The sequence below is a fragment of the Danio aesculapii genome, chromosome 6 (assembly GCF_903798145.1).
Source record: "Danio aesculapii chromosome 6, fDanAes4.1, whole genome shotgun sequence".
Taxonomy (NCBI): Eukaryota; Metazoa; Chordata; class Actinopteri; order Cypriniformes; family Danionidae; genus Danio; species Danio aesculapii.
In genome coordinates, this window is record NC_079440.1 from 14,896,606 (window position 1) to 14,923,844 (window position 27,239).

General features: G+C 34.2%; 1 protein-coding gene across 5 annotated transcripts in view; it reads right to left on the bottom strand.

The window, feature by feature from the left end:
• The window catches only part of tanc1a (tetratricopeptide repeat, ankyrin repeat and coiled-coil containing 1a), a 119,880-nt gene extending 100,417 nt beyond the window's left edge, over positions 1-19,463 (bottom strand). For all 5 annotated transcript variants that reach the window (XM_056459620.1, XM_056459617.1, XM_056459618.1 and 2 more), the window contains exons 1-2: positions 19,280-19,463; positions 9,653-9,745 (exon numbers count right to left, since the gene is read on the bottom strand). In XM_056459620.1, coding sequence (XP_056315595.1) covers positions 9,653-9,745; positions 19,280-19,385 — 199 coding nt within the window. In that variant the 5' untranslated portion in view covers positions 19,386-19,463. The remainder of the gene's footprint in view (positions 1-9,652; positions 9,746-19,279) is intronic.
• Positions 19,464-27,239: the final 7,776 nt, after the last annotated feature.

Genomic DNA, 27,239 nt, shown 5'->3' on the forward strand with positions numbered 1-27,239 from the left:
TTTCCCCATATTTTAGCCATGTAGTTTAAAAATTTGGGAGTGAATTTGGAGAGTAGTTTAAAATTTGATAAACAGGTTAATTAGGTGATCAAGGCAAGCTTTTTTCAGCTTCGCCTTCTCTCCAAAGTCAAGCCATTTCTGATTCATCGTGATCTAAAGGAAGCCATTCATGCTTTTCAGCTCTCGTCTGGACTATTGCAATGCACTTTATCTTGGAATTAACCAAACCTTACATCATCGGTTACAACTGGTGCAAAATGCTGCTGCTCGCATGCTGACGAATAGTCGCAAACGTGAGCACATCACACCTGTCCTATACTCTTTTCACAGGCTCCCTGTTCAATTCATAATTGATTTTAAACTACTGTTGTTTTTAATGCTGTTAATGGTCTTGCACCTTCACATTTAAGTGAGATTTTAAAGGTTCATGAACCTAACAGGGCCCTACGATCAGTAGGTCAGTTGTTGCTGAAGGTCCCTAGATCCAGGTATAAACAACGGGGTGATTGTTCATTTGCAGTAGCAGTCCAAAATTGTGGACTACCCTCTCTTTAGATCTTCTCATCATCACAGATGTGGCACTATTTAAAGCTAAACTTAAACCTAAGTATTTAGACTTGTTTTTGATATTCGGTAGTACAAAATGCTGTTTTATTGACACTTGTGTTCTTACCATCTTATGTGTTTTAAGTTACACTTTTTGGTCCCACTTTATATTAAGTGTCCTTAACTAATATGTACTTACACCGAAATTAATAATTAGTTACAATGTACTTATTGTCTAAATACATGTATTTACTGTGTACTTTTGCTTGATTAAATACCTATATGTAATTACATCTGTAATTAACTTCGGTAATTACATTTGTAAATACACTGTTGACCATTCCTTACCCCTTAACCCACCCTTAAACCCACCCATACCACCAAACCTGTCCATAACCCTAACCCTATCCCAACTCAAGAGCACCACAAGTGTTCACAAATACATTACGAATACAGTAAGTACATTGCATTGCATCATGCATTGACTTGGGTGCCACTTACATTAGACCAGCATTATTATTGTGTTTCTAAAACAGGGTCTTTAGCATTTTCAATACACTCTTTTTACAGATCCCAGAGCAGTGTAACAGTAACAAAATTATGCATTTTAACACAAAATAATTGTGCAAACGGCACCTTATATTGTGTGATAGTACTCTTGTCTTGATTTGTTCTAATGTCAACAGTTTAAATGAAACAGAAAAAGAAACTTCTCAAATGAAAATGATTGGGCGGACCAAACATGAGCATGAAATTTCAGCTAAATAATCTACATGTATATAAAGTTGAAGTCAGAATTATTAGCCCCCCTGAATTATTAGCCCCCCTGTTTATTTTTTTTCTAAGCAAGTAGAGTTTCATAAAGAAGTAAACTATTCCTATAGCAATTCATTTGACTCTCAAAACTACGCAAGTAGCCGCACATTCACCCTCTATTTCTAGCGAAAGAACAGAAAGATCAGGAGAAAAAAAAAAAACGCCCAGCATTTGTGAGAAACACTCCAATCCGGCAATTGCAATTACATCACAGGATGAACTCATCAAATCTACACAGCACTTAGGCTGGAATGACATCATAAAGGCTGTTTTTGTCTTTCAGGAAACAGTAAGTGAACACACAGAGACACTAATTGCCTAATACACAGGAAGTGTCGGGCTTTAATGCGCTTCATATTCATCCGTTTTGAAGGCCAACAGTGGGTGTGTGGTGCAGATTTACAAAGCCTGATTTACTCAGTCTCCCATGATGCCCAGTTGTTGTTTTTTTTTTAACTGTGAAACAAAAACCTGACCTGAAAGGGTTGCCAATAGCCAATCAAAACTAGCACTATTGCCAATCAAACTAGCCAAATAATACCGCTTTTAAATAGCTTACAAACTCTATGTACTATTAATTTACTTTCACTTTCAAATTAGCAACAATTTGTAATTCGCTCTGCAGCACTACGTTGTAAATAAAAGTACAAAACACAAAAAGTTACTTTAAAAAAGTTAGTAAACTTGATGCTTTAGAATTATAAAGTGGAAGAACAACAGATGGTTATCCTTTATTGTGTTTCCACTGCCGCACTTACCGCCGCACTTTATCTAAAAAATGCACCGGCAGCTTTTGACCACTGGGTGGCGCTTTAACTATAGACTTCGTCAACTACAATATCAACACGCAATTTTCAGCGAGGCCAGCTTTGCCTTTTCACAATACTATAGGATGGTTGCAATACACAAATAGTCTAAGAAAAACATGTAGTCTAGCTATTCATCTTTAACAAAACTATATTTAGTTTTATGCACATTATGAGGATTAGTTTTTGTTTCGGTAGACTCTTCGAACTAAAAATGTATCATAAAGTCACCATAGGTACTGTATGTGATGTGTTGTGTTCAATTTAAATATGATTTTGTTTGGTTGTTTTGGTTTCCTCAGTAACAAACATGCTTTTATACTACACTCACCAGCCACATTATTAGGTACGCCTTACTAGTACCGGGTTGGACGGGCTTTTGCCTTCAGAACTGCCTTAATCCTTCATGGCATAGATTCAACAAGGTACTGGAAATATTCCTCAGCCTGAACCATTGATACAAGGCAGGATCCATGCTTTTATGTCGCTGATGCTAAATTCTGACCCTACCATCTGAATGTTGCAGCAAAAATCGAGACTCATCAGACCAGGCAATGTTTTTTCAATCTTCTATTGTCCAATTTTGATGAGCCTGTGTGAATTGCAGCCTCAGTTTCCTGTTCTTAGCTGACAGGAGTGGCTCCCAGTGTGTTCTTCTGCTGCTATAGCCCATCCACCTCAAGGTTCGACGTTCAGAGATGCTCTTCTGCATACCTCGGTTGTAACGAGTGGTTATTTGAGTTACTATTGCCTTTCTATCAGATCAAACCAGTCTGGCCATTCTCCTCTGACCTCTGGCATCAACAAGGCATTTGCGCCACAGAACTGCCGCTCACTGGATATTTTCTCTTTTCGAACCATTCTCGGTAAACCCTACAGATGATTGTGTGTGAAAATCCCAGTAGATCAGCAGTTTCTGAAATACTCAGACCAGCCCGTCTGACACCAACAACCATGCCACGTTCAAAGTCACTTAAATCCCCATTCTTCCCCATTCTGATGCTCGGTTTGAACTGCAGCAGATCGTCTTGACCATGTCTACATGCCTTAATGCATTGAATTGCTGCCATGTGATTGGCTGATTAGAAACTTGCGATAAGCAGTTGGACAGTTGGACCTAATAAAGTGGCCGGTGAGTGTATATGTGCATAATTATTAAAACTAAGTGAACTTAATTCCAAGTTTACTCCTTTTTTTAAGTGAACTTATCAGTTTAAATGATGACAATTTTCATTTTTTTGGTGATCTGTCTCTTTAACTTACCCTTTACTCGAATTAGTGACAATTGGGCATCAACTAGTTGTATCAACAACAAAAAAAAAGTACAATGACAAACTTGCTTATTTTATCATGACTTTTGAACAAATTTAAAGTTGTTGTATTTTGGGCTGCTGTTTGGCATGGACTCCTCAATTTCATCTCCCTCTACAGACTCTATTTTAAGCCCAGTTTGTACTTCACACAGGTGTGGAGAGAGAGGAGCAAAGGCAAATGCTCATTTATAGTACAGCTGTCAGGACGGTGAACCTCGAGCTGAAAGTCAAAATCATTGGGGCCGCCGTCACTGACATGAAGATCATTCATTTGCATGTACAGCAGCTTCATCTGCATCTGCTGCGTTCACACGATCTGCATCAGACACCATCAAACGGCGGAGGAGTGTCTGCTTCATAATTAATCATTTGTACCAGTGTTATAAGATAATTTGAGAAATTGCAAAGCAACTATGATAACTGCTTGAAACAGAACAAAGGTGTCCAGAGAAAGAGAGAGAGGGTCCAGATATAACAAATAACTTTTAATTGAGGAACATCTGAATGTAATTGTCTGTGTGCCCATAAAAGAACATAAATATTTCTCTTTGTGTTTAAAGGTCCCATGAAACTAAAATGTTTTTTCTTAGTTTCAGTCTGTGAGTTTTAGGGATATCTGTAACCTAGTGTGCTCAAAAACAGTGACAAAATTCGCAATCAGAAGATATAAAACTGATTTAAACATCTAAAGCTTGCAGTTCGTCACTTCTGCCTAAATGGATCAACATTTTATTTCACATCACCTCATGCTTCAGTTTCTCATCATATCTTCTGACCAATCAAATGCTCAATGTTATCTCACATGTCCGCCCCCTTCAAAACTTCTCATTTGCTTTATATTTGATGCACTTGAGCTCAACACACATGGTGATAAAAACAACGCTAGTGGCTGTTTTTATAAAAGGGGAGGGGCTACTTTATGTCCCACTCTCTCCATTTTTTCAGTTGAGATTACATCAAATAGGGCTGCACAATATATCATTTCAGCATCGATATCGCAATGTGCGCATCTGCACATCACAAGATATGCAGTGTTGAATTATCGTTGACCAGGAGCTACAGAACTGTATTTAATTGTTGTATTCATACGGAATACAAAAAAAAAAATTAAATTCTTACTTTTTCTTACTGTTTGTCTTGTTTTTAGCCCAAATATCTACATTTCAAAGTGAAAACAAGATTATTTTACTTAAAACAAGCACAATTTTCTTCCAGTGTGGTAAGGAAAAACTATAAATTTTGACTTATTTCTGCTAAAGTTGAAAATAAAACTATATTTTAATTGATTAAAAGAATTTTACTAGAAATTAAAAAAGGAAAGTAAGAAAAGCATTTTTTGCATTGTGATTAATCAATTTCTGTACCTGAATACTGTTAGACTCCCCAGAAAACGGTCAAATATTTATCTATCTTGTGAAACTGTGTTCATATCGCAATATTTATTGCATATATGGAATATTAGATTTTTTCAGTGTCATGCAGTCCTGACGTCAAACATTGAATAAAAATGCACATTTCAAAGCACTTTACTGGACTTTTAAGCACAGATTGGAGCAAATGTCTGAGATTACTCTGTGGAAAAAAAAAAAAAAACTTGTGAAAAATCATGTGACACTAAAACTAGAGTATTTATGATGAAACTTCAACATTGCTGTCAATAAATTACGTGAAGATATTCAGGGTTTCTGCAGGCTTCTTTAAGTCAAATTTAAGACTCTTTAAGACCCTTTTAAGACCATTGTAAATGAAATTTTAGACTTATACATGGCTAAACACTAAGTATTTTTTTTCTAATGGATCAGTTACTTCAGTAAATAGTTTTTGTATTAATGGAAGATCATGTAAAGGGATGTGTTGCTTTAGTTTTATATATATATATATATATATATATATATATATATATATATATATATATATATATATATATATATATATATGTGTGTGTGTGTTTTAAGATGAATTATTGGTGATTGATTAGCTTTTCTTGTACATAGGAAAATTAAAACCTGTTTAACATGCTTTAAATTTAAGACCTACAACAAAATATTTAAGTGAATTTAAGACTTTTTAAGCCCTAAAATTTTGTTTTTGAAATTGAAGACATTTTAAGACTTAAGACCTCATGGACACCCTGATATTTACAAAATAAAATTAACAATCTTACTATTTGTACACCATTTTTGATACCTGCACCCTGGGTGAGTATAATCTTTTTTTTTTTAATGACATCAATCCGGTTATTTTATTAAAGAAGACAGTGAAAAATACCTGACAATGCTATTTGGACAGACATCAGGTAGTCTTGCTTATACTGACCACAAAATGATCTTTGGATCACTGTCAAATCCTGCTGAAGAACATGATTATCTGCTTGGGGGTTCAATTTCACTCTCAAAATTAAAAGTACAATATCTAGTACAAGTAGTATAAAATCTTTTAAAATGCTGGGTCAAATATGGACAAAATTAACATTGGGTTAATTTTTGCAATTAAATTTAAATGACACTTTTTAACCCAATGATTGTGTTTGTCCATTTGACCCAACATTGGGTTACAACAACCCAAAATTTTTAAGAGAGTGTACCCGAAGATTACACTACTGTACTTTTTAGGTACAAATATGAACCAGAACTTTATTTACCAAGTGTTTACAAACAAATGACTTTTTTTGCTTTAGAGGATGATGTAGAAATGTAGAAATGTAGTTTTAAAAAAGGTACAGCCCTAGTCACAGCTTTTGTACCTTTATTTCTGAGAGTGCACAGTACCAGATATTAGACAAATCTTAAATGTGTAGCTTCATATTTCTTAAATCCTATCTGTTAATAATATGAATTTGAAACAAAAAAACATTAGATTAAAAAAGACAAAATAAAAAGGGTTTCAATATTCTCAAACACTTATACTCCGTGAACAGTGAACAAGTATCAAAGTGAATAATTGACTTTACTTTAAAAAACAACAACAAAAAAACAAGTACACCCATTGCCTTAAAATTATTAATTACATTAACTATGTGTATTATAAAATGTAAGTCAACTAAACAATTCCAAGTTACATGTTTACTCATTTTTGAAAGTAAACGTATAACTTTTAAAGGGATCAATCCCCCAAAATAAAGATTTTTTTATCATGTATTTTTCTTAGTATGGAAGTCAATGGTTACAGGTTTTCAGATTTCTTAAAAATACCTTCTTTTGTGTTCATCAGAATAAAGAAACTTAAAATTTTGGAAACCCTTGAGGGAGAGTAAATAGTGAGTACATTTCCATTTCTTAGTGAACTATTCCTTTATGGCAACGAGTTTACTAACTTCATTTAGATACAGAAAACACATTTAACAGTGCACAAAACTGAAAAAAAATTATCTGCAATGACCTGCAACATTCATATTGTCACATCCAGTAGACAAGCTGCCATTGTGTCTGGTGCAATGAAAATACTAGAAAATATGACAAGGCATATCTCACCCTCTGATTCACCAGTACAGCGGTAGGTAATGAAGAGAGACCACTGAGTGATGTGTGCTTTGAAATATAACCCTCTGACAGTATTATATTGTATCATATTGCATGGTATCACATCTTTTTTTAAATGTCATGTCAGTTACATTGGCTATCTTCCAAAAAAAACTATTTATAATAATACAAATATAATAATAAATACAACTAAAACATTCAAACAGACAAACAAACAAGTTGTATTACATTCATTTTTTTTACATTAATATAGGATAAACTTCTAACAGTATGAAGCGAAAATAGATAACAGGGTAAGTAGTTACGTTATTGCCGACTCATTTACAATATTTCAGATACATAGTATTTTGCAAGCAAGGACGTGTATGAGTTTTGCTTCATGTGGATGCAAAATTAAGCAGCACAACAGTTTTCAGCATTGATGATAACTATAATGATCACAAATCTTGAGCTTAAATCGCTATATTAGAATGACCTCGGAATAATCAAGACTCAAGCAATTACATAGAAAAACGCCATCACATGCATGAACGGACACAGAATAGCCTCATATTCTTTATTGCCAGCTCGACTTCTGCTGGTATCAAATTTTCTTGTTGTGATCAATTGTTGATGTTTTAATCACAGTATAGGCTATTATCATGATGTTGACCTAATCTGCACAAAGAGATTACTTCAACTGTATATAAAATAAGATTTTTTTTATTATGTCTGTTAAAGTCAGAATTATTAGCCCCCCTATTATTTTTTTTCTTTCGTAAATATTTTTCAAATGATGTTTAACAGAGGAAGGAAATTTTTACAGTATGTCTGATAATATTTTTTCTTCCAGAGAAAGTCTTATTTGTTTTGTTTCGGCTAGAATAAAATCAGTTTTTAATTTTTTTAAAAACCATTTAAGGTCAAAATTATTAGCCCCTTTAAGCTATATATTTTTTCAATAGTCTACAGAACAAACCATTGTTATGCAATAACTTGCCTATTTACCCCAACCTGCCTAGTTAACCTAATTAACTTAGTTAAGCTTTTAAATGTCCCTTTAAGCTGTGTAGAAATGTATTGAAAAATATATAGCAAAATATTATTTAATGTCATCATGGCAAAGACAAAATTAATCAGTAATTAGAAATGAGTTTTTAAAGCTATTATGTTTAGAAATGTGTTGAAAAAAAATTCTCTATCAAACAAAAATTGGGTGAAAAAATAAACAGAGGGGCTAATAATTCTGACTTCGACTGTATGTACATGTTCAGAGTAAGGAAATGTTTCAACCTAATGAAGGATTATAAAGCACATCAGGTAAAATCCTACTGTAATGCCTAATTAGTAAATAAATTAAAATCAACAGTGAGAAAACAGCCAAATTCATTACAGTTAATATTGGTAAAATAAAAATACAACTGAATTTTATTACCCATTAACCTGCAATTAGGTTATGACAATGATTTTAATGTGTTATCATGCATTAACTAATAAATTTACATCAGCTAAGATTAAAGCTTTTGTAGCTTCATAGTAAGTTTAGGTAAATGAACTAATGTTTATTATAGGTGCTGTTATTAACACCACTGCAAATACAATGTGAATATTCTCAAAAAGCACCTAAAGTTTAAATAATAAATAATTATTCTTCTTTTGAGCCCACGATATCAATATTGTGCATGTTCATTATCATTAACAATGAAATATTGAATATTGGCATATGTCTATCTACTGCCAGCTGCTATCCAGTTTTCTGGATGGACTTTTGGAACTATAAAGACACAAAAAAACATTAATTTCTTCCCTACTTGAAGGATTTTCCTACTCAATTTGACTTCTTTTTTGCTCTAGTTGTGACATTCTAACACAACATTATTTCACATTGCACGTTTAGTACTGCAATGCAGGGTTAACCCTGCAAAAGCAATGCTATCCAGGGCATCATAACACTGCATTAAAATCAGTGCTAACCCTAAATAATAAATCACAAGCATGTAAAGTTCCTTTACCTGGAGTCAAAAGGTGGCCTTTAAACTGATGATAACCTAGGGTTAAGTGCATGGTAAAAAGTCAGTACCTGTAAACCCTCAATAGTCACACAAAAATTCCTTGGATCAATTACATTTACCAGTGCAAAGCTTAATGTTACCATCCTTACAGCATCACAAATCCAAAAACAACAAGAAAATCAGCTTAAATACTAGCACATACAGTATCAATAGCCAGAATTACACACAGATGAAGAACGCAAGCATTAGAAAAGAGCAAGAGTAGACAGAATTACACACAAAGTAAAAAAAAAAAAAACAGTAACAGGGAGGGAGGAATGCGGTTTAATGGACTGCTGGATTAACCGAACTCTCAGCTGTAAATTCATGTAACTCCCCACATCTGAAAAACACCATCCCTCAGTTTATGACAAGGGCAAATCTCACTCAAAGACTGTAGGGACTTTCCATTGACTTCTATTTTCTTTTTAAATATTAAAGCAATGCTAATTTATATCCCCTAAAGTTAACCCTCACACAAAGCAAATTCCTTAAGGAATCAATACAAATGTACATTCCGAAGACATTTGGTCCCCACAAAGTAACATCGGCTTACCCACACACAATGATCACTGAATAAACAAAAGCACACGTTGACTCAAAAGTGCAGATTATCAGAAATGTGCCACGGATCCTGACACACACGCACAGAAGTTACTCACCAGTATTGCTCTTCTTCCTGTTCTTCAGACTGCAGGTGACAGGAGCTCCGGGAACACAAAGATTCTCCACATATTTGGGAGTCCTGATTGAACCTGCAGACAGAGTGAAAATGAGAGGAAAACCGGAGCTGAGAAAGAGAGAGAGAGACACAGAGGGAGGAGAGAGAGAGAGATACACGCGCACACACAGAGAGACAGTTAAGTCTTTCCAGATGGGATTTTGAGGCTGGCGTTCTGAGCTGTGTGTGTGTTTGTGTGTGTGTGTGTGTGTGTGATGGTTGCGATCGGCTGTCCTGTACTCCCAGAGAGATTCCAGTATAAACGAGGAGTCTGTAATGATTTTAATCTCTCTGAGCAGTTCCTCCTGTGTCTGCTGAGTCAGAGTCGAGCTTTACTGGCATGACTGTCAACATGCACAACACTGCCAAAGCATGCAAATGACTTGTAATTTAGGGGGGTGTAAAAAATAAAAAGAAGAAGAAAAACAAAGAAATGGAAAGAAAATGAAAGAAAAAATATATTTTTTTAAATAAATATGAATAAATAATATATTTTTTAACAATCTTTTTGATGAGATGTAACAAAAATGTGACAATATAACACATCACAATCATATTTAAATCTTTGCTTGCAATTTAAAGGAAAAACAACAACAAATAAAAAAGAGGATATTTTATTAAAATTAGTAACAGATTACTCTAGAGAAGACATTAGCAAGAAATTGTTGAAAATACAAATCATCCATATGGCATGCACACGAGCATCAATATGACAATGATTTGATTAAATAAATCAAATATGAGTACAGAGAACTCATTGTCATGTTCAAGAAATCAGTCTGAGATGATTCGTTCTGTATGACATGGTGCGTTATTCTGCAGGTAGAGACAATCAGAAGATGGGTACACTGTGGTCATAAAGGGATGGACATGGTCAGTAACAATACTCAGGTAGGCTGTGGCGTTGACACGCTGCTCAATTGGTACAAATGAGCCCAAAGTGTGCCAAGAAAATATCCCCCACACCATTACATCTCCACCATCAGCCTGAACCGTTGATACAAGGCAGGATGGATCCATGCTTTCATGTGGTTGATGCCAAATTCCGACCCTACCATCCGAATGTCGCAGCAGAAATCGAGACTCATCAGACCAGGCAACATTTTTCCAATCTTCTATTGTCCAATTTTGGTGAGCCTGTGCAAAATTTAGCACCAGTTTCCTGTTCTTAGCGGACAGGAGCGGCACCCGGTGTGGTCCTCTGCTGCTGTAGCCCATCTGCCTCAAGGTTGGACATGTTGTGTGTTCAGAGATGCTCTTCTGCATACCTTGATTGTAACGAGTGGTTATTTGAGTTACTGTTGCTATTCTATCTGATGATTCTCCTCTGACATCAACAAGGCATTTGCACCCACAGAACTGCGCTCACTGGATATTTTCCTCTTTTTCAGAACAATCACTGTAAACTAGAGATGGTTGTGTGTAAAAATCCCAGTAGGTCAGCGGTTTCTGAAATACTCAGACCAGCCCATCTGGCACCAACAACCATGCCACGTTCAAAGTCACTTAAATCACCATTCTTCCCCATTCTGATGCTCGGTTTGAACTGCAGCAGATCGTCTTGACCATGTCTACATGCCTAAATGCATTGAGTTGCTGCCATGTGATTGGCTGATTAGAAATTTGCGTTGAGGAGCAGCTGGACAGATGTACCTAATAAAGAGGCCAGTGAGTATATTTAGTCTTTTCCTGTTTCGTTTAGTAAATTGCTGAAATTTGAAATAAAACATATGAAGGGTGTCCACATTTTTTTTCAAAAGCCTTTTAACATGAAATCTTTTCCATAGCTAAACAGATATTATTGATCCACTGTCCAATAGATGGCCTTTCCATTTTTCTCCAATACAAAGCTATCAGAAGCTTTGTGCTTTGATATACTTATATCAATAAGTTTACAAGTGGTGCTGTGGCAATCAATATTTTCATAAGTAATTCCCAAAATAAACATGCTTTATGGGCAGTTTTATAGATACCATATTAAAAATTAACATAGCCACCTCTTTTCAAAATTCCTGTACCTTTGGGCAATCCCACATATAGTGCAAAAGTGTAAATAAATAATTTTAAAACTGCTTGTAGTTGAAGGGAGAGTTAAATTCGCAACATTCAACATTACCTCACCATTTCCTCACCCTCGAGTGGGAACCACACACGCGCACACACACACACACACACACTGTAACCACTGACTTGCATAATAAGAAATATATGGAACTATGGAAGTCAATGGTTACACGTTTACAACACTTTTCTAAATAACGTCCTTTGTGTGCAACAGAAAAAAGAAACCCAAACAGGTTTGAGAGAAGTGAATGATGAGTAAACAATGAGCGAACTATCCCTTTAAGAAAATATAAGAAATAATATACATGACTGCAACTTGAGCATAATTCCTTCTATGAACTTGTTCCTGCCACTGAATAAAGAATAAAATGGTTATAGTGATTTTTTATCTCAGAATTATGTAAAATTACTTTTTTCTCAGAATTGTGAGAAATTGCGGGATATTAAGTCAGAATTGCGAGATGTAAACTCACAATTCAGAATAAAGTCAGAATTCTGCAAAATAAATTGCATTTTTGAGTTATAAAGTCAGAAATCTGAGAAATAAAGTTGCAATTGAGTGATATGAACTCAGAATTTTCAGAAAAAAAATTCTGAATTCTTAGATAAAAAGAATTGCAAGTTATAAAAGCAGAATCCTAAATTTTTTGGAGCATCGAAAAATATTCTTGAACATTTTTTATGTCTGTACTTACGAGTGTTCGGCAGGATTGTAATTCTGTATGGTATACGAGTCTGTCTGTGAGTCTAAAAACAAAGCTGATGAACCAGATTAAAATCTGTTGAAGGACAGTACACTCTCAGAAAAAAGGTACATGGTGGTACAAATAATGTTCCTTAAGGAACGGTTTTGAACCTTTGTAAAAGTTGTACCATATACGGTACTGAAAAGACTTCTTATGATACTGTTCTGTACCATTTATGGTACAATTGAAATGAAGGTACACAATTATTCTCATAAAAAAAAGATACATAAGTGCTGTACAACTCCTTCTGTATTACAATACCTATGAAAATAAATATTACTGGACAGGCAAAGTGATTTATAAATATTTCCATATTAAAACATGGATCAATCTAAAAGCATATGCTTAAAGAAACTCATAAACATTAATTATTAAGTACCATAATACAAAACAACTGTAAAACAAAACTATAGGTATTGTAAACTAAAACGTTTAAGGAATTTTAATAAACATTTAATAAGCATTCTCTGATAAATGCAGTTCATTATTGACATTCGCACCTTTAATGTTTGCTTCCACTACACACGTGAGCTGGCAAAAGTCCTGCATATGCAGTGTTCATGCAGACATTTTAGTACTGTAAAACTAATCAAACATTAATGCATATCTCGCTACATACTTTGCACAATTCTATTTCTTTTAAAAACTAAATCATTAAACTTTAAGTGGTTACAAAGGTATTGTGTGAAAATTGGAGAAAGAAGTTTTATATTGTACATGGGAGAATGTATTTCTGTGTTTTGTGAAATGTTTAGCAAAAAACAGATCTTTTGATTGATGTTAAAGTATTTTTTATTCTTTATTTTAAATGGAAAAGGTATATTTACACAAAAAGAAACAGAAGATGTTATTAAAATCATTGTTTAATAAATGTATTTGATGTTTTATATTTACTGAAAATAAATTGACACATTTTGGATATAGCCAAATAATAATAATAAATAATAATAATAATACATTTTATTTAAAGGTGCCTTTCTGGCAACTCAGGGACACAGAAAAAAATGCCTTAAAATAGTTCCTAAAGGAACACATTTGACACTGTTAAGTACAAAGTGCCTTGTCACTGTAGTGGTGCCTTAATAGATCAGAATTGTACCTTTGATGAAGGTACAATATTGTATCTGCGTGTTTTAAAAACCAAAGGATCATTTTGGTTTTCCATGTTACAAATCATGTCCTTAAAGCTACAAACTGCAATGGTACAAATCTGTTTCGGTACAAACGGGTTTGTACCTTCTTCGGTACAACATTGTACCATTTTTTCTGAGAGTGTAGGAAAGCCTCTTGAGAAATTATAAGACGGTTTGTATTACAAGAACCTCACAAGGCTGGCAAGAAACATCATTTTGAACGCACGTCATGTGTTGAATCATGAATTTATACCATAACCATCGATTTAGAGTCTCAAGTTTAAATAAAGTAAAATTAAAAGTCATCTGTACATCAGGCTGTCTTGGAGCTTTCTGTATGTCTGTCTCTTTGTAAGGTTATCATGCTGTTATATGCAAGAAACATTTCAGAGGCAAGTCTGACAATAACGTTTTATATTGCAATGTTTATTGAATAAAACAAAGGTATTCAATGGTGAGAATTTGCTTCTATAGTCTTCAGTGCCACATAATCCTTCAGAAATCATTCTAATATGCTAATTTTGTGCTCAAGAAACTATTGAATTATTATCAGTGTTGATAAAGACAGATTTGTTTTATTATTTAGTTGATATAAAGATCAAAAGACAAAAATCGCAACAATGTTGGAGTCTTTAATTTTACTGTTGATCAATGAAAGTTTGTGGAATTCCGTTTTTTTATATAAATAAGAACTGACCACTGACTGTGGACTATACCACTAGCCAGAGCAATGTATAAACAGATCAATGCATCCTTGCTGAATAAAACCTATTCATTTCTTTTTTAAAAATCTGACTGACTTTTATCTATTATACTACAAAAAGAAATAAATATATTTATATATTTAATCAAGAAAAAGAACACTGTTTGAGAGTTAATTCAGCTTGTATGAATCAGCTCATTCTTAGCCTGCAAGAACATTTGTTCATTTAACTTCAGAGCAGCTCCTAGCTCACACAAAACCTCAAACATCAAACAGGAGCCTGAAACATCAATAAGCGCAGACATCTGCAATAATAATAATAATATTCAAAGCTGCAGCTGTATTAGAACTGACGCTTCTTCAACCCCCACACTTGTTGAGGAAGAGCATTATATTTCAAGAGGTTTTTTGTTTTGTTTTGTATTGATTGGCCTGTAGAAGCACTGCAGAAATTCACATCGGACTCATGCATGACTATTTCATCACCTAATTAATATTCATGAGCCGAGCTGAAGGTTTTAGAATGCGTCGCATTGACTTTTCAGACTGTTCTTGCACCTCTGGTGAAACTGCATTACATTTTTAATGACTGTTTGGGAGAAAACAATGTTGGTTGTTACTATTAATAAGTATTAATATTTTAAAAATGTATAAATAAACATGTTTGTGTAAAATGAATTTAATTTACCGTTTGCATACTAGTTCAATAAAGTGACAATTTCCAAGAGAAGTAAATGGCTATAGAAAATGAGATGATGGCTGTAAATAGTGGACATATTACAATCTGATTAGCTTCAAATGATAATAATCAGAGTGAAATAATAATAAAATCATACACATGTATTATTAAAAAGCAAATGGTGTGTCTGTTGAGTGGAGATGTGGTGTATTCTGCCACCTGCAGGCACAAACGCAGCATTACAGGCACAATAATGCTGCCATTAACATCAGCTTACATGAGAAATGATTACAGAGAAACACTTTCATTATCCCTTTGGGACATTTAATGGCAGATAATAAAATAAAATATAAAACAATATTGCAAATCTTGTAAAGTGCTCCATAAACATTCAAATGGATCGTAAAAGCTAATCAGGACTGAACTGTGTTGACAAATGGCAGCATTTCTCCATTTTTATTGAATCCAAAATGTGTTCTGGAAAGCTTTCTAATTAAGAACGGTTTTAATCCAGCAGCACATTGAGATAATGTGTGTATTATCACACAAACTGAGGTGCAAGACTGTGGGAAGGACTGTCTGCCAAGTGTTTATCTTCTGATGTGATTGGCAGCTCTCATCTGGGTGAATCAGCAGAGAGATAACAATACCACAAAGATAACGTAATCCATATATTACACATTATATGCTAGATTTCATTCATCAGTTCTCAATTCAACAACTTTAGGTAGCTAAAATGAGTACGCTGCAAAAAATATGATTTTCTTATGTAGGGTTTTTCTTGTTTCCAGTCTAAAATATCAAATTTTTAAATCAAAAAGCATTTTTGAGACAAATTAAATAAAAATTTAATTAAATGTCAAAATCTTATTTCAGGCGACGCAGAGGCGCAGTAGGTAGTACTGTTGATTCACAGCAAGAAGGTCGCTGGTTCGAGCCTCGGCTGGGTTGGTTGGCGTTTCTAAGTGGAGTTTGCATGGTTCGCGTGGGTTTCCTCCGGGTGCTCCGGTTTCCCCCACAGTACAAAATGAAGTACAGGTGAATTGGGAAGGCTAAATTGTCTGTAGTGTATGAGTGTGAGTGAGTGTGTATGGATGTCTCCCAGAGAATGGTTGCGGCTGGAAGGGCATCCGCTGCATAAAACATGTGCTGGATAAGTTGGCGGTTCATTCCGCTGTGGCGACCCCGGATTGATAAAGGGACTAAGCCGAAAAGAAAATGAATGAATGAATGAATCTTATTTCAAAGACTAAACATTTTAATCTGACAGTGTATCATGGTTTGTTTTAATTGCCTTTACCCTCTCCTTATCCTTGAGTTTGTTCAGCACTTTGGCCAGCTTTGCTGTGATAAATGTGCTATATAAATAAATGTATATACTTATCTATGGATTTAAAAATATGTAACATAATTCTATAATAATGATACATTTAATACAGTATATTTTCCCAGTGATGGGTTGCGGCTGGAAGGGCGTTCGCTGCGTAAAACATATGCTGGATAAGTTGGTGGTTCATTCCGCTGTGGCGACCCCAGATTAATAAAGGGACTAAGCCAAAAAGAAAATGAATAAATGAATAATACAGTATATAACTCAATTTCATATAATGTTTCATTAAACTTTTAGAAATATTAGAACAAGATAACTAAAGCACACAAAACTACTATGTACTTATTTTTCATTGTAATCTTCATGTAAGCCAAACAAAAATGAGAAAATGTTGCCATGGCAACAGATTTTTATATTTAATTAGAGTTTGCTTATTTTATATCAAGTAGTAAAATGTTAATTAATGGTTTTAGTTACAGTCAAGGTTTTTAATCATTTACTAAATCTGTAAACCAATACACTGTCTGACAAATGTCTTGTCGTCGATCCCAGTTGTAAGAGTAACAAATAATAACTTGACTTCTAGTTAATCATTTAAAAACGTGGCAGAAGGAAGATTTTTCAGATGAATTATCTGTTGAACTGCATCCCAATCATCACAAATACTGCAGAAGACCTACTGGAACCCGCATTGACCCAAAATTCTCACAGAAATCAGTCAAGTTTGGTGAAGGAAAAATCATGGTTTGAGGTTACATTCAGTATAGGGGCGTGTGAGAGATCTTCAGAGTGGATGGCAACATCAACAGCCTGAGGTATCAAGACATTTGTGCTTATAAAGTTCCTGAAAGCAAAGAAGGTCAAGGTGCTCCAGGATTGACCAGCCAAGTCGCCAGACATGAACATTATAGAGCATGTCTGGGGTAAGATGAAGGAGGAGGCATTAAGGATGAATCTAAAGAATCTTAATGAACTCTGGGAGTCCTGCAAGAAAGCTTTCTTTGCCATTCCAAATGACTTTATTAATAAGTTATTTGAGTCATTGCAGAGATGTATGGATGCAGTCCTCCAAGCTCATGGGAGTCATACACAATATTCATTCTTTTTCTACTGCACCATGACTTTATATTCTATACTGTACATTATTTCTGTTAAGTGACAAGACTTTTGTCTAAGCAAAGTCAGACCTTACTGTCCTAATTAAATAATTAAAAATCAAGACATTTTATTTTGGTAAAATAAGTGTAATCTAGAGGCCTTTGCCTTTCATTTAACCCATTCTGATACCAAATAATCAACTAGAAGTCAATTTATTAATTGTTGTTCCTGAACTTTGTTAGGTGACAAGACTTTTATCAGGACTTTTTATCATACTGCTTGATTTCTTTGCAGAATTGAAAACAAGAAGCTTTGTCATAATTACAGCACAACTGTGGGATGAAAATAGCTGTTGGACAATGGAGGGCATTGAGTCAAAAAAGTTGGTGTACACTATGTAGTCAGAACCAATAGATGGCACAATTTGTGCATTACATAAATCACAGCTGCAGAACTCTTGACTGATGCGTTCATATGAAAAACCAAACTAAATCAGCCTCATGAATCCATTAAGACCAATATTATGAAGTGACACTTCCAAATCACTCATTTAAAAGCTCATTCTACTACTGTAAAATGTCTCATTGTTTTTATTTTATTGTCGTAAAGAGCCCCTATTATTCATTGAAAATTACCTTCCATGGAGTATGCAACACAGCTCTAAGTGAATAAAAACATGCAGCTGAGGTATAAATCTAAAAGTTGACCTTGTTTAAAAAAATAGATTTTTTAATAAAAGAGTCGTTTAAAAGATTCATCGTTTGTCCAGATCTTTTGCCTGTTCGTATCGACGTTGACACGAAACAATACCAAATATGTTCTGTGCCGGATCCAATAAAAAGTGAACGCACCTTTCCCTTCAAACGCTAGCAGAGTGTGGGTGTGTGTGGGACTGATCATGACTAAAGATGAGTGAACATTAATGAGTGAACGTTCTGGTGATCAATGCAATAATCTAGCCATGCAACGGGAGATTCGTCGACTGCTTGTTAAAAGAAGGATCAGAAAAGACTATTGATGTATGGGACTTTGTAACTTTATTAGTACACAGTTCATGGATTGGTTTCTTCTTCCATTTCACAAGAGTAAGTAAGTGCAATTAAAATGGTTGCTGTAGCTTGCAAATTATGTATTTATTTGTGTTTTGTTACTTGTTATCACTTCACGTGGCTTGTACTGTATCTGGTTAACTTTTTATATTCACATATCGTGCATAAAGCCATGTTGAAAATGCGACATGTGCCACTTTTTTTAAGGAAATAAATGCGTTTGTAAGCTCACGATCCTCTGCTGTTTGTTATTGCTATAGCCAAATTTCAAAATAATTCAGCTTTTGCCACTGTGTGGATTAATACTGAATGTGTGTCATAGCAATATGCTGGTGTTTAACTTTTACTTTAATGGGAGTCGTTGGGATAATTAGGTAAAAATAAATGCATATTGTAAGACAATGAAAGTGTTTTTGACCTATCATGCATATGACGCTTGTTTTTATTTTTGCCTGTTTATCATTTAATAAATTATTGAGAGTGGACCTTCTTTGTTACTTGTCAATCATGTTATACATCTCCTTCTTGCAATGAAATCTCTTTTCTTATGACAAGTTAATAGTAAACCTCACAACCATCCAATAAAATTATTCTTTGAGAAAGCGTTTCACTTAGTTAAACCCATAACTTCCCATAATAGAGAAGAAAAGACGATTGTTACTTTTATTCCATTCTTTCCTTCCTGTGTGTGTCAAATTATCTGAAAACCTGAAATGTTTTGGAAGATACAAGTAAAGAGATGGTAGAAAGAGGGTCTTGTATGTACCTGGTGACTTGTTGGCCCGTACGGGTGACAGGTATGGTTGTCTGGGCAGCAGCGGGGAGGACGGCAGAGAGACGGACACTCCTCTGGTCAGACTGGGCCTCAGCATCTCCTCTGCCGGATACGGCTGTACTGGAAGAAGCACACTGCCCCGATCCTGAACACCCACAATCCCCTGCTCCTCAAACCTCTGATGGAAACTGGGGCTCAGAGACTGACTGCCTATATGACAAATGACAAAAACACACAAAATAACATTTATTTGCGGTGTTGTCTCTTTGAACAGTATATTTTTAAACAAATATTTTGTGCACTTGTTAAAGAGCATCTATTATGCTTTTTTAAAAATAACTATCTGTTATAGTGTAATACAGATATGTGTGCATGCAAACAATATTCAAAGTTACAAAGCCACAAAGTCCAAAACAAAAGAAATTAAATAATTGTTATTGGGGTTTTTTTAGGTGAAATATCCCTTTACACTTTCCAAATGATGGTTTACAGCTGAAAGGGCATTCGCTGAGTAAAACATACGCTGAAAAGTTGGTGGTTCATTTTGCTGTGGCGACCCCAGATTAATAAAGGGACTAAGCCAAATAGAAAATGAATGAATGAATGAATGAATGAATCAATGAATCACTTTACACTCAGGTGGTTCTAAACCAGGGGTGCCCAAACTTTTTCGTGTTTCTTAATATTTCAAAATAAATAGAAAACATTACTTAAAATCGTATTAGCTATAATGCAGTATAACTTTTTAAATTATAACTTATTGCAAAAAAAACAAAAAAAAAAACAATTACATTTATAACACAGTGAAGTTAATTGCAGCAAACTTTATTCAAGCAGAATCTGCCTTGGACGTGATTTGCTCACCAAAGTCTCTGCATTGTCGAGTAACAGTGTGTACATTTAAACAAAATCCGATTAATTTACGCCATTTATTTGTAACATTAAATTTCAGTTAGCTTAACAATAAAACAATCAAAGAGTTACGTTAATTTTGAATTAACAATCTCAAAACCATCCCCATCATTCTTCCTCTCTTCTCAGAGGTATGGTGGGCCAAACTTTGGCCCACAGGCACTACTTTGGGCATCACTGTTCTAAACTTTCTTTTGAACACAAAACAAGATATTCTGAAGAATGTTGGAAAATGTAGCCATTGACATCCATTGTAGAAACAAAAACATCAATGGCTATTTTTCCAGCATTTTTTTTCTTCAGTATATCTTACATATATAAAGAAAGTCAAGCAGGTTTGGAACAAGTAGAGGATGAGTAAAGGGCAGAATTTTCTTCCCAATCCCTTTAATATCTCCAGTTTATAGTAAAGGCGCTGTATGTAAGTTTTTGACTCTTCTAAAGCGTAAGAATACCATAATATGTTTGCAGATATTTAAGAAACATGCCAAGTGAACATTCTTGTTTATGTGAAAAACAATGCTGAAGTCAGTTCTTCTGCTTTGAAAAAGTGTTTTCCATGCCGTTCAGCTGCAAGAAATAGAAGCCGTTTCTAATATATCAATTCCAGGTTTTTATTAGAACAAAAACTAATTTTAATATGGACACTATTCCTTCTATCGTATGCCGTTGCTTTTATTTAGAACAGCCTTGTTGGTCCTTAATCTGGCAACCTGCGCTTGCATTTGTTTTGGTTCAGGAATAGAATACCTAGTTCAACCACTGGGTGTCGAACTTACATACTGACCTTTAACGTTCGCCTACTGATAAACGGGTTAAATGATTTTACAGTTAGGGATGTACTGTTTTTTTTTGTTGTTGTTGTTGTTGTTTGTGTGTGTGTTTCTAAATAAAAGCCCATTTCTACCACTAACAAACAAAAATAAAAAAAGTATACATCCAAAATCAAACAAAAAATGCTTCAGGGGGATTTGATGGGTCTATGCTCTTTCGTTAAGGGACTAAAATGTGAAAAAAAATATGAAAAAGAATAATTTATTTCATGAAATAAAAGTAATTCAGACAGTCCTGAAATGAACTCACATTTCCTAGTCATAAACAAAGAGTTGGTTAAACTATGAGAAAAATGGTCTGAAAAGGTAGATAGAGAACTTCAATTATGACTTTTCTATACACAGCTGTGACTTCTTTTTACAAAGGTCAATAAAAATGGTCTCATTTTATATTAAGTGTCCTTAACTACTATGTACTTTCATCAAAAATAAATACAATGTACTGTGTGTTTATAATGTATTTGAAAACACTTGTGGTCCTCTTGAGTTGGTATACGCTTATGGTTATTGACAGGTTTGGTTAAGGATGGGTTAAGGATGGGTTAAGGTGTAAGTGTTATGATCACCAGCAGTCACATTCAACTGCACTACAAATCCCATCATGCACGTCACTCACACACCTGGCTTGGATTCCCCATGACCGCAAACAGACACAGCTGAAGCTGTTCAGGACTAATTACCTCTCAAATACACACACATTGCGGAGTCTTGTTTATCTGTGAGCATTATGACGTGTTTTCCTTGCCTTGTCTAGCCTAGCCATGTTAGACCTTTGCTTTGTTTATTGTTTTTGCAGTTAGCCGCCCGGACCGATCTATTTGCCTGTGACCCGACTACTCTTTTGCACTGCCCTGTATGATACTGTTTGCTCCTGTATTTGGCCGATGCCTGTCTGACTATTCTTGTCCTCAATTCCATTGTCAGCGTCCACCCATAACAGAAGACTCAGCCAAGATGGGTGTGTGCGCTGAATTTAAAGTTTAAGTAATCGGTCCATAATAATCTTCAGGCTGTGTGTGTGTGTGTGTGTGTGTGTGTGTGTGTGTGCGTGTGTGTGTGTGTGTGTGTTTTGGGAGTTTTAGTCCACAATGTGGTGGATTTGTAAGTAAGGGATGGTCAACTGTGTAATTACAAATTTAATTACAAATGTAATTACATACAGGTATTTAATCAAGCATAAGTACAATGTAAAAACATGTATTTGCACAATAAGTACATTGTAACTAATTATTAATTTCGGTGTAAGTACATATTAGTTAAGGTCACTTAATATAAAGTGGGACCGACTTCCGACAGGCACTATAACTTTAATACTTCTAATACTGCTGATGATGAAGTCTTTGAAACCAGAGTAAGGCAAAAAGCCATTTCATTTCTAACAAACTGTAAACTCTCGACATCCCGCAAGTGAAGTGGGTCTGATCATTTTGAGCCAAATCTGGTCAAAACAAACTATATTTGAGGAGCTCAAAACAGCCTTCCCAAGCAAACTTTCTAAAGAAGATGGCTGGTAAACACCTTTGAAATTCCATTAGTTTGTGGCGATGATGGAAGAGGATTTGAGTCTTCTTTCAAACAGAAATCTGTTTCATTTCTTCTTTTCAGTTTCCATGAATAAAAAAAACATACATGCTAAACATTCTATAACACAATCGACTGTATAAAATGTTATATAAATAAGCATGATGTGACTTGACGTGAGAGCTGAAACGCCAAGTCTGTGCAAATATCCACATCAATGCCATCACATGCTTTAACTGCAGCTTTTCACCACTGTAACTTCAGAATTATGTTTATTTTGTTAGTAAGAGAAAAATGCAGAATCTTTTGTATATTCTAAAGGCCTAAGTTAGAAGTGGAGGCATTGGGATATTTGCTAACAGTATATCATATGCTCGAATGAGAATTGAAGGGAAGTGACAGGATGTTTCAGACATTAAGAATTATGATTTTTGCTAATACATTTTTATACAATTCATTTTTATTTAAATATAGCCCATGCCATCAGTCTGAAAAGTGCAATTAAGTTCTAATTCTGCAAGATCTTGTATTCTGCTGAGAGGAGAACTTCACTTATTATATGTAGAGATACTAAACATCCAATTATTGTACACTTTATGCTTACTACTTGTAAAATTAAACATCTCAGATTTTTAATGCTGACATTTTGTCAAACTACAAACAATAAATGCAAGTTAGAGACTCTTTAATGTGTTGTGTCAGATAGTAGGAGTAAAATGCATGTTGAAAAAAGCATGAGTTATTAAATGTCTAGTGTAATCACTGAATCAGTGTTTAGCTGTGGAAATATGTTTTAAAAAAGGTTGGAAACATTGTAAACACTGCATAGCTTTCTGGGATACTGAAAAAATCTTTAGAAAGCTAGAAAACATTTTAGAGAGGAGCATTTGGCCAAATATGCACTAAATAAAGCATTACATTTTAAGCATTATTTAATGACTAAATCTGTCTTGATAACAACCATTTCATTTTCTTATGAGCAAAATTCATGAAATCTATTTTTGGACTAAAAGCTTTTTTCCCTAAAATATAATATGATAGCAAATCTAATTATTAGTTTAGAGTCCAATAAACAATGAGTTAATAATAACTGAATATTTTTACCCAAAATCGCCTACTACTCAGTAGGTACTACATTTGAATTTACTACTCAACCATAAGAAAAGTAGGTCCTATATGTGAATGGGAGCAGTATGAATGGAACTTGCATGCACTATATATGCCATTTTGTCATAATCACCTGACCCGCGTCAGTTGCATCGCTTCACTCCCATTCATAAATTATTTCAGGTTGCATTATGGGATAGCTTTGCGTCCATCGGATGCGCACTTCAGAATCTCACCAGAAGTAGTAGGTCATCCGTCATACTTCTTGTTGATTTTTAAATTCTATGAAATCGGACATACTATTCAGCTCACATATGGTTTTTAGCGTACTATATAGTATGGAAGTATGCGATTTCGGATGCAGCAGGTGTCTTCTCCACCTTTTTTTGAAAAATGCTCATTAGTACAAGATACAAGTCTCTTAGTTAAACAGATGACTTTAGACTGAATCCACTGCAGATGATTTCTTGTTCTGGTGGGGTCACTTTTAGCTTAGCATAATGGATTGAATCAGAATTGACCATTAGCATTTCTTTAAAAAAAGAAGAGTTTTGATAATTTTCCTATTTCATGACATGACTTATTTGATCTATGTAATTAAGTGTGTAAATTTGGACGCAGCACATAATAACGGCAAAAAGCCTCCCAAAAAATATGTCTTCAAAAATAAATAAATAAATAACAATAGTAAGTGCTAACCACTAGGAAATCTATTCGTAAAATGGTACAAATTTTGTCTAAAACTGCTTCTACTGCACTGAATTCAATTAATTAATTTGGTTTCTTAAATAAATGTTATTTAATTTTTTAGCTTTACAGATACAGCTTTTCAAAATCCGAGATTACTGTAAATACATTTGCAAGTTTACTGTATTTCATTAATTAAACATTCATCAGTTTAACCTTAAAAAAAAATAATGCTCTGCTGATTCTTATTTTCTTTAATTATCTGCTTATATAAATCAGAGCAAATTGTGTTTATTGGAAAGATGTGCTTTAAAAAGAGCGTTTCAGAAAGTGGGTGAAAGAGCAATGTAAAAACAATGTTTGATATGTAAAATAATATAATATGGTTCTGAAATGAAAAGTGATAAATCATGAGTCACATATTTAATCACAATAATAAACACTTGGACATTTAAGATTATTTGAGTCTCTTAAACCCTTAAATCAGATTCATTTACTGTATGAGAAGTGAACCTCTCATAAAAAACAGATCTGTGTACCTTCCAGCTGGACGTCAGAAATCCAATTAGCTGGATATCATTACCAATGATGCTTTGCATCCAAGCTTTCAAAACCGCTATAAAAACATACAGACAAACTACTAGGACCGTCTCATGACCAACAGTAATACTATACATCGTTCTGCTCCTATAATAAGCCCTTTCGAAGAAAGCTGAGAATAATTTAAGCCCTTTTAACATTCCAAAGCAAACATACAAGGCCTGAAGTTTCTCTCACCGCAACAGCGTTTACTGTTGATCTTTACTGCCAAAACTACGCCGGTCTCAAACAAAATGCCAACAGAAAACTTTTTACAAGACAACCCGTCACATTATAAAGAGGAGATCCCTGTGGTTACTTTGGAGATGGATTGATGGACAGAGAGAAATAAAAAGTAAAACTAGTGCATGTGCACATCTAAAGAAAAGGCTGGACATAATTGACAGTTTTGCTGAAAAACCTTATATTTCAGATTTGCACAAACTGACATCAAGTTTCTCACTCTGAAATCTAAATCCTGCTTAGATTTAGAAATAATTGCATTAATGCATTCTTGTAAGTTAATTACAGTTATGTAAGAGGCTATAAACTGTGCTTTAATGAAGTCAGGTCATACAACATCTAACTTAGTTTCAGTAAAACAAAATGTGCTTTGTTGCAACCCAGCTTTGCAGACACTCTGTAACTTACTGGATTCTTTTTACAAAAAGCCAAAACTGTAATACAGTGGTCTCAATTACTGGAGGGCCGCTCTGCATAGTTTAGCTTCAACCACCTCCAACTCACACCTGCTTAATAGTCTCTAGTAGTCTTGAACACCTTGATTAGTTAGATAATTTCTGTTGGATTAGGGTTGGAGGAATAGAGTTTGAGACCCATGATCTAGTAGTTTTACAGTAAAGTATGCATCACAAAAAAAAGGCACATGCACATTTTTTTTAAATTGATGGACCAATTGTTTTATTATCAGCAACAATAATAGTAACCTAAGGTACCTTGAATAATAACCAAATGCACTTTTGAATGCTAACATATCATGATTTTAAGACAAATATGAAGGAGTAAATAATTTATAATAGTTATAAAAATAATAGATGTAATAAATGTTTGAGCACTAAATTATCATGTTACAATGAGTTTTGAAGAACCATTTGACACCATTTAATAAATATTTAATATAATGGTTATATTAAAATAATCAAATCTATTTATAAATTAGGTATTAATCCAAGGGTCTCAAACCCCAATTCCTGGAGGGCCGCAGCTCTGCACAGTTTTGCTCCATAATCAATCACAGCTGATGCAACTAATCAAGGTGTTCAAGACTCTTTTGAACAACTTGATTATTTGGATCAGCTGTTTGATTAGGGTTGGAGCAAAACTGTGCAGAGCTGCGGCCCTCCAGGAATAGAGTTTGAGATCCTTGGATTAAGAGATTGACAGTTGATTTTTGGCATTTTTTTTACATTAACCACCATTGGCCGACTATGCTGCAAATTATGCAGTAAACAGTCTTTTTTTTAGCAAATAAATGCAACATTGGTGAAAAAAAAATTAATTAAAACATTAAACATTTATGTTTATCTCATTTTTTTATTTATCAGTAGTGTAAACGAAAAGTTCAGTTACAATAAAAAAAATCTACATTTCAAATGATAATGTTTAAAAAAACAAAATTACTGCCATTATAACTTGGAGCAAAATAGACAATTTAACTAAACATCAGACATTTACTTGACTAAAATTTAAAACTAAACATGCTTCATTAAAGGACACTGTTTGACACCGTTTTTTATTTGCCACATTAATAAGACTAAATTAACATAATAAATTAGCCAACAAAATGAACAATAATGTCAGCTGTGTAACGAGGAGCTGAACAGCTATTGTTGTATTCTGGCTGCTGATAGTAGATGTAAATCTTCAATTTTGAGTAAAAGTGCTCACTCTAGAAGTCCAATCACAGTGCAGGAGAGGCGGGGCAAAAAAACACACCGACCACCTGCAACAACACTGATAACGATTTAAATAATGCATAATTTGTCTTTCGCTAAAAAGGATGACTTGATTTTTGTTTAAGTCAAAATTATTCGCTTTCAAATATTTTCCAAACGATTGAAAAATTAGACATTTTTCACAGTATTTTTTATATAATATATAATATTTTTTCTTCTGGAGAAAGTCTTATTTGTTTTATTTCAGCTAGAATAAAAGCAGTTTTGAATAAAAAAATAAATAATAATAATTTAAAGCTCAATATTATTAGCCCCCTTAAGCAACATATTTTTCCAATAGTGTACAGAACAAACCATCATTATACAATGACTTGACTAATCACACTAATTAACCTA